Consider the following 14,764-nt stretch of genomic DNA (forward strand, 5'->3'; position numbering starts at 1 on the left):
TATACCTTAAAAGCATGACAAAAATGAGTAGTCTAAATTCCATGTTGTCCATATCCCTTGACAACAATATTGTAAAAGAGCTCCAGCGTGGTAAATATAAAAATAATTTTAGCAATGAAGATGTTTTTTTAAAAAAAAGTTATTACTGGTATTTTTTATGGGAATAAATGACTTTCTTTACTCTTTTACCTTTTGAAAAGGAATTTCTAAATCCTCTGCCAACCAGAATGCCTTTAATATATTAAGATGTCTACTAAAGTCTGTAATTCCATTATCCTAAGTTTATTTATACTTTAAAAAAAAATGATCTCTAATGGCAATATCCTAAAAATCCACGAGATGGAGATAGTGCCCAAGGAAAATATTATTAGCTTCCACTAATGTCTTAAAGAAATCTTTCATCATCCAGAGTAGTGTTAAGTTTTCTTTTTCATTGTTAAAAATGAGGAAAAGGTATCATTTTGAGAATGTGCTTAAAATCAAAAGATGATGCTTGTTCTTATCATTATGTACTTGGTAACAAATTATGACAATATTTGCTCATTTTTATGATGTAGTGGATTCTGTTCTTGATTTGCTGCGTTTGCATCATTTCAAACAAATCTATATTCTCCCAATTCCTTATTCTCTCAATGCAATAATATTCCATTGTATTAATATACCAGAGCTTGCTAATTTATTCTCCAGTTGATAGATGAGTACCTGTTGTGCTTTCAGTTTTTTGCTCCCGTAAAAGGTGCTTCTGTGTACATTTTTTATATTTGTGGAGCTCTTCTTTGTATTTGACCTTCTTGGGTATAGGATAGAGGAATTACTAGGTCAAAAGAAATGAATAGCGACTTTTCTCAAAGAATTCTGTTTTTTTTTTCTAGAATGGTTAGACAATTTGCTGTCAATATTTGATTTAATCTCAGTTAATGAGATTGTTTTTGCATGGCTCCTTTGACATTAACTGTTTCTGTCTTGTATTGTCATTATCAGCTTCCAGGATTTGAGGTGAAATATCAGAGTTTTAAAAATTTGCTTTTCTTTTATTATGAATAGCTTGGTTAGATTTTGATAATTTACAGTTTTCTTTTTTTGGAAAACTTCACATCCTTTGGATCAATTCTCTTTTTCTATCTTGAAAATCAGAGATATTTGATGCAAAGATTTTTTTCTCCTTACTCAGCAATTTATCATATTATGTACCTTCAATGATTTTGTTTGTACAAGGCTTTTAAATTATATATAATAGAAACATCTTATCCTTTATAAGTTCTCTTATTCCATGCTTCCTTAGGAAATTTCCTAGCCATAGTTGTGAAAGGTATTTCTTACTGTTCTCCATTCCGTAATTTAAAAAAAAAGAAAATGACCTTTTAGTTTTAGGTCGTGTATTCATTTAGAACTTATTGTTGTATGTAGTATAAGATGTTGGTCCAAGCCTAAATTCTGCAAAATACCTTCAATTTTCCTTGTAATTCTTGCAGAATTGGGAGGAAGTTCCTGTTTCTGGGTTTATAGAACTTATTAGAGTATTATGTTAAATTGTTGTAGGGTCTTGCTTATCTAATCTGTTTCTCTGACTAGGTATTATTATCCACCCTTTTTCCTATTAAGAGTATAAAGACCTGGTTTCAAATTCTGGTTTTGCTACTTACTATTAGTATGGCTGTAAACAAGTTGTTTGACTTCTCTAGGACTTAGTTCCTCAACCATAAAATGAAGGGATTGGTAGATGGCTTCTTAGATCCCTTCCAACTCTAAATCTATGATCCTGTGATCTTAAAATAAGGAAATTGGGGCTTTGTGAGGTTAAATAAGCAACCCAAGGTTACTCTCTGATTGTTTGAGGTAGAATTTGACCTCTGGTCTCATGATTACAAGATCTAATACTTCTACTGTGCCACACTTCCTCTCAAATATAATATAAAGTTCTATTATAATTTGGGTCCTACTCTTATTTTAGTGATATTTAGAATAGACACAAAAAGAGTGTTTCTAAAAAAATTAGATATTTCATTTTCAGATGGATTATTTATCCAGAAATTAAGTGTTGCATTTGGAGAGAACCAGTAATGTAAACATGTTTGTTCATTTTCCCAGCCTATTACTTGAGTTTTTAACTCTTTGTTAAGGTAGGTAGGGCTCTGCTTCCAGGGTGGAGGGTGCACTGTCCTAAGTTTCAGGGTGTTGTGTAGTTATTTTCAGAGATGCTTCTAGAAACCTGTAAGTTTTCAGTTCTTCCAAGCTGGTATGATCTAAGTTTACTACTCTCATGGTCTGTGAGTGACCACAAGCATTTTTTTCTGCCCTGGAACTGTGCGGAGTGTTCCCTCCACTGCTGCCACAAGCTTTGTTATGCTAGTGCTCCTCCTTGCCCCAGGACTGCCACCTAGGACTGGGACCCAGATACAAGTATGGGCAAAGCAACAGAGTCCTGCCTCAGTGCTAGCAAAGAGACCCCTGTAATTTCCTTTTGACCAGTTGTTCGATCCCCTTACTGTCTGTGGGCTGAGAGCTCCAGAAGCTGCTGCTGCTGATTCAGTTACTTCCAAGGCCTTCTCCTGGTTTTTTGGGGCTTTTCTGGCATGGCCTGTGCTGAACTGTGTTCCTATCTCACCCACGTCTGACAGACCTTTCTTGCTGACCTTTTAAGTTGTGTTTGGCATCTGTGGGCTGAGAAGTCTGCAAACTGCCGGTGCTGCCAGTGATTCGGTCCCCTGAGGCCTGCTCTGGGTTTGCTGGGGCCTGGTTTGCACTGGCTTGGCCTGCACTACACTGTGATCCTCTGTTAGCCAGGTGCAACAGACCTTTCCTGTTCCTCTTCCAGATTGTCTTAGGCTGGAAATTTGTTTCATTCTGTCTTTTTGTGGGTTTTGCTGCTCTAGAATTTGTTCAGAGTCATTTTATAAAGGTATTTGGAGGGGTTTGGGGGAAAGCTAGGGTGAGTCCCTGCGTTGACTCCCCTCGCCCCCTTGCCCCACCCCTCCAGGGTGTTAAGTCTTTCAAAGTTGTTTATCTTTATAGTATTGCTGTATAAATTGTTCTGGGTTGAGTTCACTTTGCTCTGAATCAGCTCATACAAGCCTTTTCAGGTTTCTCTGACTCCATCTATTAGTATTTCATTATATTCATATACTATAATTTCTTCAACCATTCTGCCAGTTGATGGAGTTTTTTACCTTAGTTTTTTGTTTTTTTGTCACCACAAAAATTGCTGATACAAATTTTTGTACATATGGCTCCTTTTCCTCTTTCTGGCACAGTTTGGTAACTTTTGGGGACTAGTTCCAAACTGCTTTCCTGAGTGGCTGTGCTAATTTAGAACTCTACCAACATTGCATCAATATATATTCTTTCTTGCAGTCCCTGCAACATCTGTCATTTTCCTTTTTTTCGTCTTTTCTGTTCTGTTGGTTGTGAGGTAGAGCCTCAGAGTTGTATTAATTTGCATTTCTTTATTAGTGCTTAGTACGATTTTTTCTTACAGTTGTTAATAGCTTGGATTTCTTTCTTGGCGAATTGCTTGTTCATATCTTTTGACATTTATTATTTGGGGAATAAAGGCCATTGCATCCTAACTCCTTTTTTTTGAACTTATCTTGTTTAAGTTTAGTGCATTATACTGTGTATAATCTTCGCTTCCTTATCAGATATACATTAAGAAGGCATGGCTATAGCCCAGCAAGATTCTTGTCAATTTTGCTTTAAGAGCTAGTTCTTTGTTATTGATTAGAATCAAGTCCCGAATAGCTGTGCCCCGTGTACGTTGATCCTCTGCAATATCAAAGTCAGTAGTATTCCCTGTTCTCTTTCTTTTCTTTCCTCTTTTTTTTTAAGTAGAGACTTATAGCAGCTGTTCAGAGAGTTGATGCCTCTTTCAGAACTATATCTTCTTTGCCAGATTTGTGTATTGTATTGGTAACTCAGATTTTTTTTACCTGGCTTGGTGGCTTGTAGCATATTTTTAACACTATATTCTATTTCTCCCTCCTTTGATCCCAGTCTAAATGCCCATCATCATATCTTTTCCCTTAGGTTTGTGGATTTTCAGATAGGTTAGTTTCTTGATGTATGTTACCTCTACCTCTTCTATTCCTTTGAGTTAGCTATGCCTTCCATTTCTTTATTTCAGTCATGATATTTATCATTTCACATTAAAATCTCTAGTTCAGTTAAGGATTTAAGCCTTTCTAGACACTTTATATAGTTCACTGGTTATTACCCATAATCTATGTGTTGTTGTAGATATATATGAACACATTGAATCATTTCTATCTCTTTTATTGCTCCTTGTGGATTACTGAGTATTTCTACTCCTGTTTTTCTTCTTTTATCATAGTTCTGATATATAGTTTAGTATTTGTGTCTGGACATTTTTTTCTTCATATTCCTTTTCTTTTTTTAGTTTAAAATACCCTCTTGATTAGATCAGTCAGTCCCCAAACAAATGTAATTTTTCTAGCCTTTGTTAGCTATACATAATCCTTGACCAAAAGCCCTTAATTTCTTTTCTCTTAGACTATAGTTCAAAAAGTCAAATTCTGGTGTTCAACACCATCTTTTTAGCCAGCTGTTCACTTCCAATGTCCTTCCCTTTAATTGGCATCAGTGAAGAGAATACCATCTGTGTTCCTAAATCCTACAGTTTCCTTCCCAGAACTTCATAGTTCTTTAGTGGTTCTTGCCAGATTTCTACTCATTTGTTCTTTCAAGAATCACCAGTAGTAGCTAGAAGTAGTCATCATGTTTGAAAAGTCTTGACTTTCTGTTATACCCTGCAAATAGACCTTCGAAACATAACAGGGAAAACTAAAAGGTAATTTCAATAGTGGCTCAAGAAAAGAAGCTAGATATGATACAAAACACATGAAATTTGATATTAAAAAATTAGGTAAATGAGGGAGGACCTGGTATCAACAAAGAAAGCCCTATCAGGAAAAATGCTACAAAATTAATTGGTAACAAAAGTCAACATTGACAGTTTGAAGGAAGGTTTGAATTAAGAAATGGAATAAGTTGGCAACATTCTGAAGCTGAAAGTCTGATCAGTAGAAGAAGCCAAAAAAAAAAAGTATCAAGGGGAAATTCATTTGAAAAATGCCTTGAAAAGTTCATAAGCAAAGACTAGAAGAAATAAATTAACAGACACTTATTAAGCACCTAACATGTGCCAAGCTGCTATGCTTAAGTGCTAGAGATACAAACACAAAAACAAGCTATTCTCTGCCCTCAAAGAGTTTACATTCTAATGGGTAAAACAACATACACATATATAGATACGTACAAGAAACACACGGAGTAGAAACCAGATAAACTTAGAGAGGGGAAAGTTGTAACAGTTGTTAGAGGTAGGGGAGGGTAGGTGGACCAGGAATGGCTTCATCTGGAAGACATAGGAGAGGTAATCTAATGATCTTTGAATTCCCTAAAAAATGAAAAGATCATTTCTAATCATTTTTCAGGAAATCACTTAAAATTTCTTGGAATTAGTAATATCAAAGGACTGTCTATAGATTGATAAAATTCACTGGGCACTCTTAGAGTTCAGCACACCCAGGTTCAATGTACCCAAAAGATTGTTATTAAATTTCAAAACTTCATTGATAATGAGATCTTAGAAGTGCCTAAGAAGAAAAAACATCACTTATCAAATGATAACTGATGTCCAATTTGGAATGCCCTGATTATTCACTGGTCAGGAGAAAATAGAGAAATAAACTAGGTATTTTTAAAGTTGGGGAAAGTATAGAAAAGTAGTGTAATGAAATACTAATTGTGCTACATAAGAAATGATGAAATTTAAAGAATTCAAAAAACTACATGAAGACACATGAAATAATAAAGAATGAAGAAAAGCAGAACCAAAAGAACAATATACACATTGACTACAACTAAGTGGTTAAAACGCATCAGTAACAGTAAAAAAAAACATTATATGAATACTAGAGGAACAAAAAAAGTTTAATGAAATCAAGAAAGATGTGAGTAAAAACTTATATACACATCTTTTGAGATAGTCTAAAAAATCAATAAATGTCAGAAGTTTATAAACCTAGTGTAATCATTTAAATTTTCTTTTTTTGGTTTTGTTTTATCTTTTATGTATATTTATTTTCTTAATTGTGTTTTTGTTTCAATATTTGAATATACATCAGTAACAATAAAAAAAATAGACATTATGAATACTAGAGAAACAAAAAAAGGATAATGAACTCAAGAAAGATGTGAGTTAAAACTTATATACACATCTTTTGAGATAGTCTAAAGAATCAGTAAATGTCAGAAGTTTATAAACCCCAGTGTAATCATTTAAAGTTTCTTTTTTTGGTTTTATTTTATCTTTCATGTGTATTTTCTTAATTGTGTTTTTAAATATTTAAATCTATATCAATAACAGTAAAAAATACACATTATATGAATACTGGAGGAACAAAAAAAAGGATAATGAAATACAGGAAAATGAATTAAGCCTTATATATACATCTTTTGAGATAATCTAAAGAATCAGTAAACACCAGAAGTTTATAAACTTCAGTGTAATCATTTAAAATTTCTTTTTTTGGTTTTATCTTTCATGTGTATTTATTTTCTTACTTTAAATATTTGAATATCTGTACATGTATAAGGAAATTATAATAAAATATATGTTAAAAAAAGTTGCAACTTCATCTTATTTGTCTAAGATACCAACATCAGTATGAAGGTATAAGGGAGAGGGCTTTTTTTTTTTTTTGCTATGGTACTCTTTTGATCTTTTCTCTCATGAACTCTCTGAAGTACACTTATTTTATTTTAGGCAAAGGAGTTGAGAAGGTCTAGTTTGTATAAACAGTGATTGAGAATTAGGGAGTGATGGCCAAAGCATGCAGAGAGGACTCCCTCTGTTAGCCTTTGGCGGGGAGGAATGTAGATAGTATTTATGAGTATATTTTCATCTCAGTTTCTTAATTTGCCAAAGCATTGATAATGATGTCAACATTGCAGAGAGGTTGATTATTGCTCTTATGAACTTCCATTTTTATTTAGATTACGTTTAAAGCTAGTTTTGTTTCATAGATTTTTTTTATTTTTACTAATGCCAGCTTGCTTATTGGATTACGGTAGCTTAACTGCAGCATAAACGTGGACTTTCCTTTCAATTTCTAGATTCCAGGAACATTCAGTATTTGTATGATATTAGAGGATTCTCTGTCTACTTTATTGTCATGACATGTCCAAGATACTCTTGGTATGGAATATATTAACATTTTATTCACATCTTAGTTGATAAACTGCTTTAAAATGTTCAGAGGACCAAAAGTCTAGTTCTGATTTCTCTGCTATTACATCAAGTGACCTTGGCTTTAACTGCTTAATGTGCCATTCATTGGCCCTGTTCCACTCTACAGATATGTATTATAGTGCTCCAAGAGTACTTTGAATACATCCAGGTCCTGATTATGGCCAAATAATCCACAGAAGTGACCACATTGTTTGAATTCAAATTAAATTATTTGATTTCAAACTACATATTTTCATTGGGCTGGAACCAGTTACTATATTTTACATAATCATAACTTTGAATAGTACAAAATCAAATACAAGTAGCCATTTCAAGGGGATTCATTCTTTCTACTAATTACCTAGCTGTACTTATAGAAAGGTACAAGACAAAAATAAGAATACACATCTTCTTTATAGTTCACATGTAAGAGTTAAAGGATATGAAAGTACAATTCTAAAGAAAAAAGTAGAACAATCCAGATCAGGTCCAGGGGAGTGGTCAAAATTTGGACAAAATTACCTATCAGTCTTTTTTTGTCTTATGAATCTATGTTTTAAATTTTAATAATTTTTTTTCTCTTTTAATTAAAGGGTGCCATTTTCTTGGAAGGTGTGACAGTTAAAGGTGTAACCCAAGTAACAACTCAACCAAAGTTAGGAGAGATACAGCAAAAGTGTCATCATTTCTGTGGCTGGGAAGGGTAATGGACATTTTAAAGTATTTTACCCCTCTTATTTCTGCAGTACTTATTAGTGGAAGTATTGGAATAATTTTTTTTTTACAATTGAAGTTTACATTTTTATTTAGAGCAATTAAAAATAAATTAAATGAGAATGTTATCATATTATTTGATATCCAAAGTTTGTCTCTAAGGCAAAATGAAAAGGATAACCTGACACCTAAAGCAAAATTTCATCACCCACAGGGCAAAATCAAAGACGTTAATTGTAGCTCAGTGCTTAGTACTAATAGTTTATTTCCTTTTCCAACCCTATTGTGTTGGTCAAGTGGAAGAGCCAGATTCATCAATTTCTTACATGGGAAGAGGGGAATTAATGGACATACATCCTTCTATATAGTCAGACATCTGTGATAGTCATCTTCAAGTATGTTCCAGCCACCCACCTTTAAAATTATTGTAGGTTTAAATTGATTACATCTGAAAAGGGAATCATTACCCGTTTTTGTATTTCACTGCTATCAGTGACATATGATTGTAGTAGTAATTGTTAATGGTGAAGTGGATTTGCTCTTTGTTAAAACTTAAGCACATGGTTCCTGAGTTTATTTTAAGAACTCTTGTCATTGCCTTGTAGAAGTCAAATAGATTAACTAAAAATACTTGTAACTAAAAAATGAAAATGGTAACAATAAATAGCATTGGTTCTCTTACTGTGTACAGTCTTGCTAGTGTGTACAGTCTTGCTAGTACTACCTTTATCTTCACTTTCAGTATTCCTGTTGCACTACTTCTGGGTATCTTTTGAATAGAGACTTTCAAAACCCGTTGATTTTGTCAGATTGTCTAAATGTGATTTAAACATATGGGGTCTGAATAAAATTCATTATTATTTCTAATGTAAGCCAGTATTTGAGTTTTTTTTAAGGTAGAAGACTCATAAACAAACCTGTTTTAATATTTAGTCCTCAAATATTAGTTGTTTATAATTACTCCTTTAATTTTGGAAACACCAGTTTGGAACTCTTGATAATTTGTACTCTAAAGTCCTAAATATGATAAATTCTTGTCATGTTATTCTTGTAGCATAGTTAAGACATTGAGAAGAAAAGGACTCATGCAAGGTTGATCTAAGAAATCCATTGTTTTGTACAGATAACCTGCCATGAAATAATAATAGTTTTCTCTTCTTGTAGATCTGGATTTCCTGGAGCACAGCCTGTTTCCATGGACAAGCAAAATATTAAATTGCTTGAGCAGAATCCATATAAAGTAAGCTGGAAAGCAGATGGTACTCGGTAAGTTTGCCTTCTAAAATAGTTTATACAAATCACCCTAATGCTCAAAGAAAATTATGTTGTTGTTTGGGAAAGTTTTCACTCTTGAGAGTGTGAATTTTTGCCTTTGTATACCAGAAACATATTTCAGGTCTCTTAAAAATATTTAATTTCTGTTGTGATAGTTTATTCTGGCATTATGCGATCATGCCTTCAAAATTTTTTGTTTGTAGTATTCATCAGTTTAGTATAATCCTACATGTTATGTTAATTTTGTTAATCTTCTGTATTTACTACACTTTTAATGTGTTTAAGACTTTCCATTTAATTTTAGATAATTTTTCACCATACCTAAAAGTTAAATAATTTCCTGTTAAGGTTAAGTTAACTTCAGTAGGTAATTACTGAGTATGAGTAAAGGTTAAGTCATGTGTTGTCAGTTTTATTATCCAAAAAATAATCACCTTTCTTGAATGGTGGCTCTTTTTTTCTTCCTTTTTACCTTTGCATACTGTACTTTTAATCCTTTGCAAGGTTGTATCTCCTCATATAAATATTCTCTGAGGAGTGTTATTTTGTCCTCACTGCTAAAAATTGGCTCCAATGGAACTTAATGCCTCTTCTTCTACTATTCTTTACACATTTTGCATTTTTTATATTGTTAATTTTTAGTCCATTTTTCTATGTGAATTAGAATTATTCTAATGATAGAGGGTGAAAAGATTTTCATTTTTAGGTATTGCATAACTTTTTCTCCTTGCTTCTCCTCTCCCCCTTCCCCCTCCCCCCAAATAAGAGAAAAGTTACCTTTAAAAATGTGGAGGGTATATTTTTTTTGTCTCCATGAGTGCTTATTTTGAATGATTGCATGGAGTGTTGCTATTTGATTCCTTATTTTGTTGCCATTTTATTTCTTTAAAATATTTTGAGTGTTTTAGTAGGTGATAAGTAAACACATCACTTATTATATAGTCTAGTTAACTTATGATAACTTTAGATGGTAGGTATGGAAAAATAGAGTGGGAGGATGTGGATTTTTCAGTTTGGCATCATAAAGATAAACATTTTATTTAAGTGTACCTTTCTGTCTCCTTTTAAGTGAGCTTTATTTTTGATCATGATAGATGATTTTTTTTATTCTAGGGCTTAATTAATTGAGCTCCTTTGGGGAAATGTTAAGTATAACTCTTTTCTTGCTACTCTTTTAGAATGGGTTTGTAAATTGTAAAAAGAAGCCACTTGCTTTTGCCCCCAGGTCCTTGACACATAGGTAGAAATAGGTAGTATCTGGAGTTAGGGATAGGATGGAAACATTCTGTTTCATTATTGTGAATTAATATAACCCCTCTGTGGGGCAAAATTGAAGAAGATGAGGGGGAGGAGAGGAAGCAAAATGCACTTATGAGTAAAATAGATGTTTGTGTGAAAGATTTGGTGGTTTTAGGCTGTTACTCTGTGTGTATCCCTTTGCTTGAAATGTATTTCTTGTAAGCAACATATTGTAGGATTATGGTTCTTAATCCACTCTGCTATCCCTTTCTGTTTTATGGGAGAGTTCATCCCATTCACATTCACAGTTATGATTTCTATCTGTGTTTTTCTCTCTGTCGTATCTCCCCCACCATTTATGCTTTTCTCTCTCTTTTCTCCCTTTCCTTCCTCGGTAGAGTTTTGCTTTTGACCACTGCCTTCCCTCAATCTGCACTCCCTTCTATTAGCCCCCTCCCTTTTCTTCCTCTTTACCCTTTCTACTTCTTCCCTCCCTTCAATTCACCCTCTTCCCTTTCTTTTCCTCTTCACCTCCTACTTTCTATAGGGTAAGTTAGATTTCTATACCTAACTGATTATGTTGTTCCCTCTTTGAACCAAATCTGATGAGAGTAAGGTTCAGACAATGTTCATCTATCTCCCTTCTTTCCCTCTACTGTATTAGATGTTTGTGCCTTTTCATGTGATGTAATTTATCCTTGTCTGCCTTCCTTTCCTCTTCTCTCGGTACAGTCCCTTTTCATCACTTAGATTTTTTACCATCACATCAAAGTCAACTTAAACCCATGCCCTCTAAGTATACCTCCTTTTTTTTTTTTAAATATGAGGCAGTTGGGGTAAGTGACTTGCCCAGTCACACAGCTAGTTAGTGTTATGTGTCTGAGGCTGGATTTGAACTCAGGTCTTCCTGACTCCGGGATTGGCACTTTATCTACTGCACCACCTGGCTGCTGCAAGTATACCTCCTTTTAAATGTCGTAATATCATTACAGTTCTTAAGAGTTACGAGTGTCATCTTCCCTTGTAGGGATGTAAACAGTTTGCCCTTATTAATAATGTTTTTTTTCCTTTCTGTTTACCTTTTTATGCCTCTCTTGAGTCTTGTATTTGAAGGTCAAATTTTCTGTTGAGCTCTGGTCTTTTCATCAGGAAGGTTTGGAAGTCCCCTATTTTGTTGAATTTCCATCTCCTCCTGTGAAAGATTATGCTTAGTTTCACTGGGTAGTTGATCCTTGGTTGTAATCCAAGCTCCTTTGCCTTACGGGATATGGTATTCCATACCCTCCAATCGATCTTTTAATATAGAAGCTGTAAGATCCTGTGTAATCCTGACTGTGGTTCCATGATATTTAAAATGTTTCCTTCTGGCTGTTTGTAGTATTTTCTTTTTGATATGGTAATTTTAGAATTTGGCTACAATATTCCTTGACATTTTCAATTTGGGACCTCTTTCAGGAAGTGATCAATGGATTTTTTTGATGGCTAGAACCCTCTGGTTCTAGGACCTCAGGGGAGTTTTCTTTGATGATTTCCTGAAGGATGTTGTCTAGGTTCTTTTTTTCATCATGGTTTTCAAGTAGACCAGTAATTTTTAAATTGTCTCTCCTGGATATGTTTTCCATGTCAGTTGTATTACCAATGAGGTATTTTACATTTTCTTCTATTTTTTTATTCTTTTGTTTCTGTTTGACTGATTCTTGTTCTCTCATAGAGTCATTAGCTTCCACTTGTCCCATCTAATTTTTAATGAGTTGTTTTCTTCTATTAGATTTTGTACCTCCTTTTCTGTTTGGCCCATTTTACTTTTTAAGGAGTTCTCTTCAGTGAGTTTTTGTGCCTCCTTTTCTATTTGGCCAATTCTACTTTTTAAGGATTTGTTTTTTACAGTTAATTTTTTTCCTTCCTTTTCCAAGCTATTGACCCTCTCGAATACCTTTCATTTCTTTTCCCAGTTTTTCTTCTACCTCTCTTATTTGACTTTTAAAATCCTTCTTGCGCTCTTCCAAGAAGGCTTTTTGGGCTTGAGACCAGTTCATATTCCCCTTTGAGGTTTCTGTTGTGGGTATATTGACAATATTGGCCTCTTCTGAATTTGTGCCTTGATTTTCCCTTTCCCCAAAATAAGAATCTATAGTCATTTTCTGTTTTTGCTTTTTGTTCATGGTGTTCATCTATTTCCTGACTTTAAAAAAAAATGTTGAGTTCTCCTGCTAGAGCAAAGGGGACACTTGCCCAAGCTTCTTTTCCTGTTTTCCGGGGCCTTGCACTTGAATGTTTGGCTCCTGTTCGTCCAGGCCTTGCACAAGGATGTTTCGATGCTGGTAGATGTCTGTCTCAGCCTGGAGCTTTGCTTTCTGGAGTTATGCTGAAGGTACAGGGTGATTTTGCTGTTGGAGAGCGCCATAGCCCCTGGTGGTTTTCTGAGCTGGTGTCTACTGGTTCCCCTGCCTATATTGAGGCTCTCAGGGGGTCCTGGTGTTGGCATTTGCCTATCAGCTTGGGTCGTAGGATTTCCCCCTGGTATGCTGAAGTAGGACTTGCCATTGGTTTGCTGAGATGCCTCCAGTCCTGTACTGCTTCCCCTCCCCCAGAGCTAGAGGGGGCTTTCCTGTTAATCCCCCAAGCTTCCTGGGCTACAAGACTGCAGCTCTGTTATTTTGCTGGCTTAAGGTTTTTCCTGGGTTTTCAGAGGTCAATAAGGGAGGATGAGAGCAACTTACTTCTTACTCCACCACTTGGCTCCTGGAAGCAGAATGGCCTTGGCCTTTTTAAGCTAAGGTCTATCTCAGGTCTCATTGACCGAAGCAAAACCCATTCAGTGATTAAGGGTAGGTCTATACAGGGTAATTGGAGGCAATCAACAGAGCTAAGGCACTAGAATTCAGGGAGCTTAGGAATGGCTTTCTGTAGAAGGTAACATTTTAGCTGGAACATAAAGGAAGTTAGGGAAGCAAGGAGGAAGAAAGGAGGAGAAGACAATTCCAGGATGGAAAACAGCCAGTGAAAATGCCTAGAGTTGGGAGATGGAGTATTTGTAGAATAATAAGGATGCTCAGTGTCAGTGAATTGGAAGATTATGTGATGGGAGGTGTGTGAAGAAGACTGAAAAGGTAGGAGAGCTTTGTATATTAAACAGGATTTTATATTTGATCTTTCAGATAATAGGGAAGCAGTGGAGTTTATTGAATGGGAGAGGGTCTTATGGTCAGATCTGCACTTTAGGATGATCAGCTGAGCAGAAGATGGCCTGGAATGGGGAGCGACTTGTGGCAGGGAAACCAATTAGAAGACTGTTAACAGTATTCCATGTGAGGGGTGGTCAGGATGGTGACTATATGAATGTAGAGAAGAGGACATAGAAGAGATATTGTGAAGGTAGAAATGATGAGATTTGACTGCTGATTGGTGTGTGTAGTGAGACATCTTGGGGAGTCTAGAATGTCATGAGCTTGGGGGACTGGGCATATGGTGATACTCTTGACAGTAATAGGAAAGTTAGGAGGAGGGGAGGATTTAGGCAGAAAGAGGATGAGTTCAATTTTGGACATGTTGAATTCCAAATTTCTACAGGATGTGAAGTTCAAGATGTTTAATAGGCAGTTGGAGATAGAAGAATGGAAGTCAGCAGAGAGCTTAGGGATGGATAAGTAGATTTGAGAATCGTCAAGTATAGAGATGGTCCATGGGAGCTGGTGACATTACCAATTAAAATAGTATAGAGGGAAAAGAGAAGAGGACCCAGGACAGAGCCCTGGGGACACTCAAAGTGGGTGTAGCCTGGATGAAGATCTGGCAAAGGAGGCTGTGAAGGAGCAAGTCAGATAGGTAGGAGAACTAGGAGAGACTAGTGTCAGGGAGACCTAGAGGGAAGAGAATATCAAGGAAAAGAGGGTGATCAACAATGTCAAAGGCTAAAGAGAGATCAAGAAGGATGATCATTGAGAAAAAACCCCATAGATTTGGCCATTAAGAGATTATTAGTAACTTTGGAGAGAGTAGTTTTGACTGAATTGAAGTAGGAAGCTAGACTGTAGAGAGTTAACAGCGTGAGAGGAAAGGTAGTGGAGGTGTCTATTGCAGATGGCCTTCTCAAAGAGTTTAGTCATAAATGAAAAGAGACTTGGGACAAAGCTAGTGAAAATAGTTTAAGCGAAGGTTTTTTGGAGGATGACAAATGTGAGCTAGGGAAGCAGCCATTAGATGGAGAAATCGAAGATAAGTGAAAGAGTAGGGATGATAGGAGGGGGTGATCTACTGAGAAGAAGGGATGGAATGGGATTGGTTGTT

At 35.3% G+C, this 14,764-nt stretch overlaps 1 protein-coding gene across 1 annotated transcript in view; it reads left to right on the plus strand.

The window, feature by feature from the left end:
- The window catches only part of RNGTT (RNA guanylyltransferase and 5'-phosphatase), a 348,213-nt gene that overhangs the window by 24,634 nt on the left and 308,815 nt on the right, over positions 1–14,764 (plus strand). The window contains exons 7-8 of the mRNA XM_020963066.2: positions 7,843–7,952; positions 9,128–9,229. Coding sequence (XP_020818725.1) covers positions 7,843–7,952; positions 9,128–9,229 — 212 coding nt within the window. The remainder of the gene's footprint in view (positions 1–7,842; positions 7,953–9,127; positions 9,230–14,764) is intronic.

Source organism: Phascolarctos cinereus, unplaced genomic scaffold (assembly GCF_003287225.1).
Source record: "Phascolarctos cinereus isolate Bilbo 61053 unplaced genomic scaffold, phaCin_HiC Scaffold_5;HRSCAF=322, whole genome shotgun sequence".
In the NCBI taxonomy this organism is placed as follows: domain Eukaryota; kingdom Metazoa; phylum Chordata; class Mammalia; order Diprotodontia; family Phascolarctidae; genus Phascolarctos; species Phascolarctos cinereus.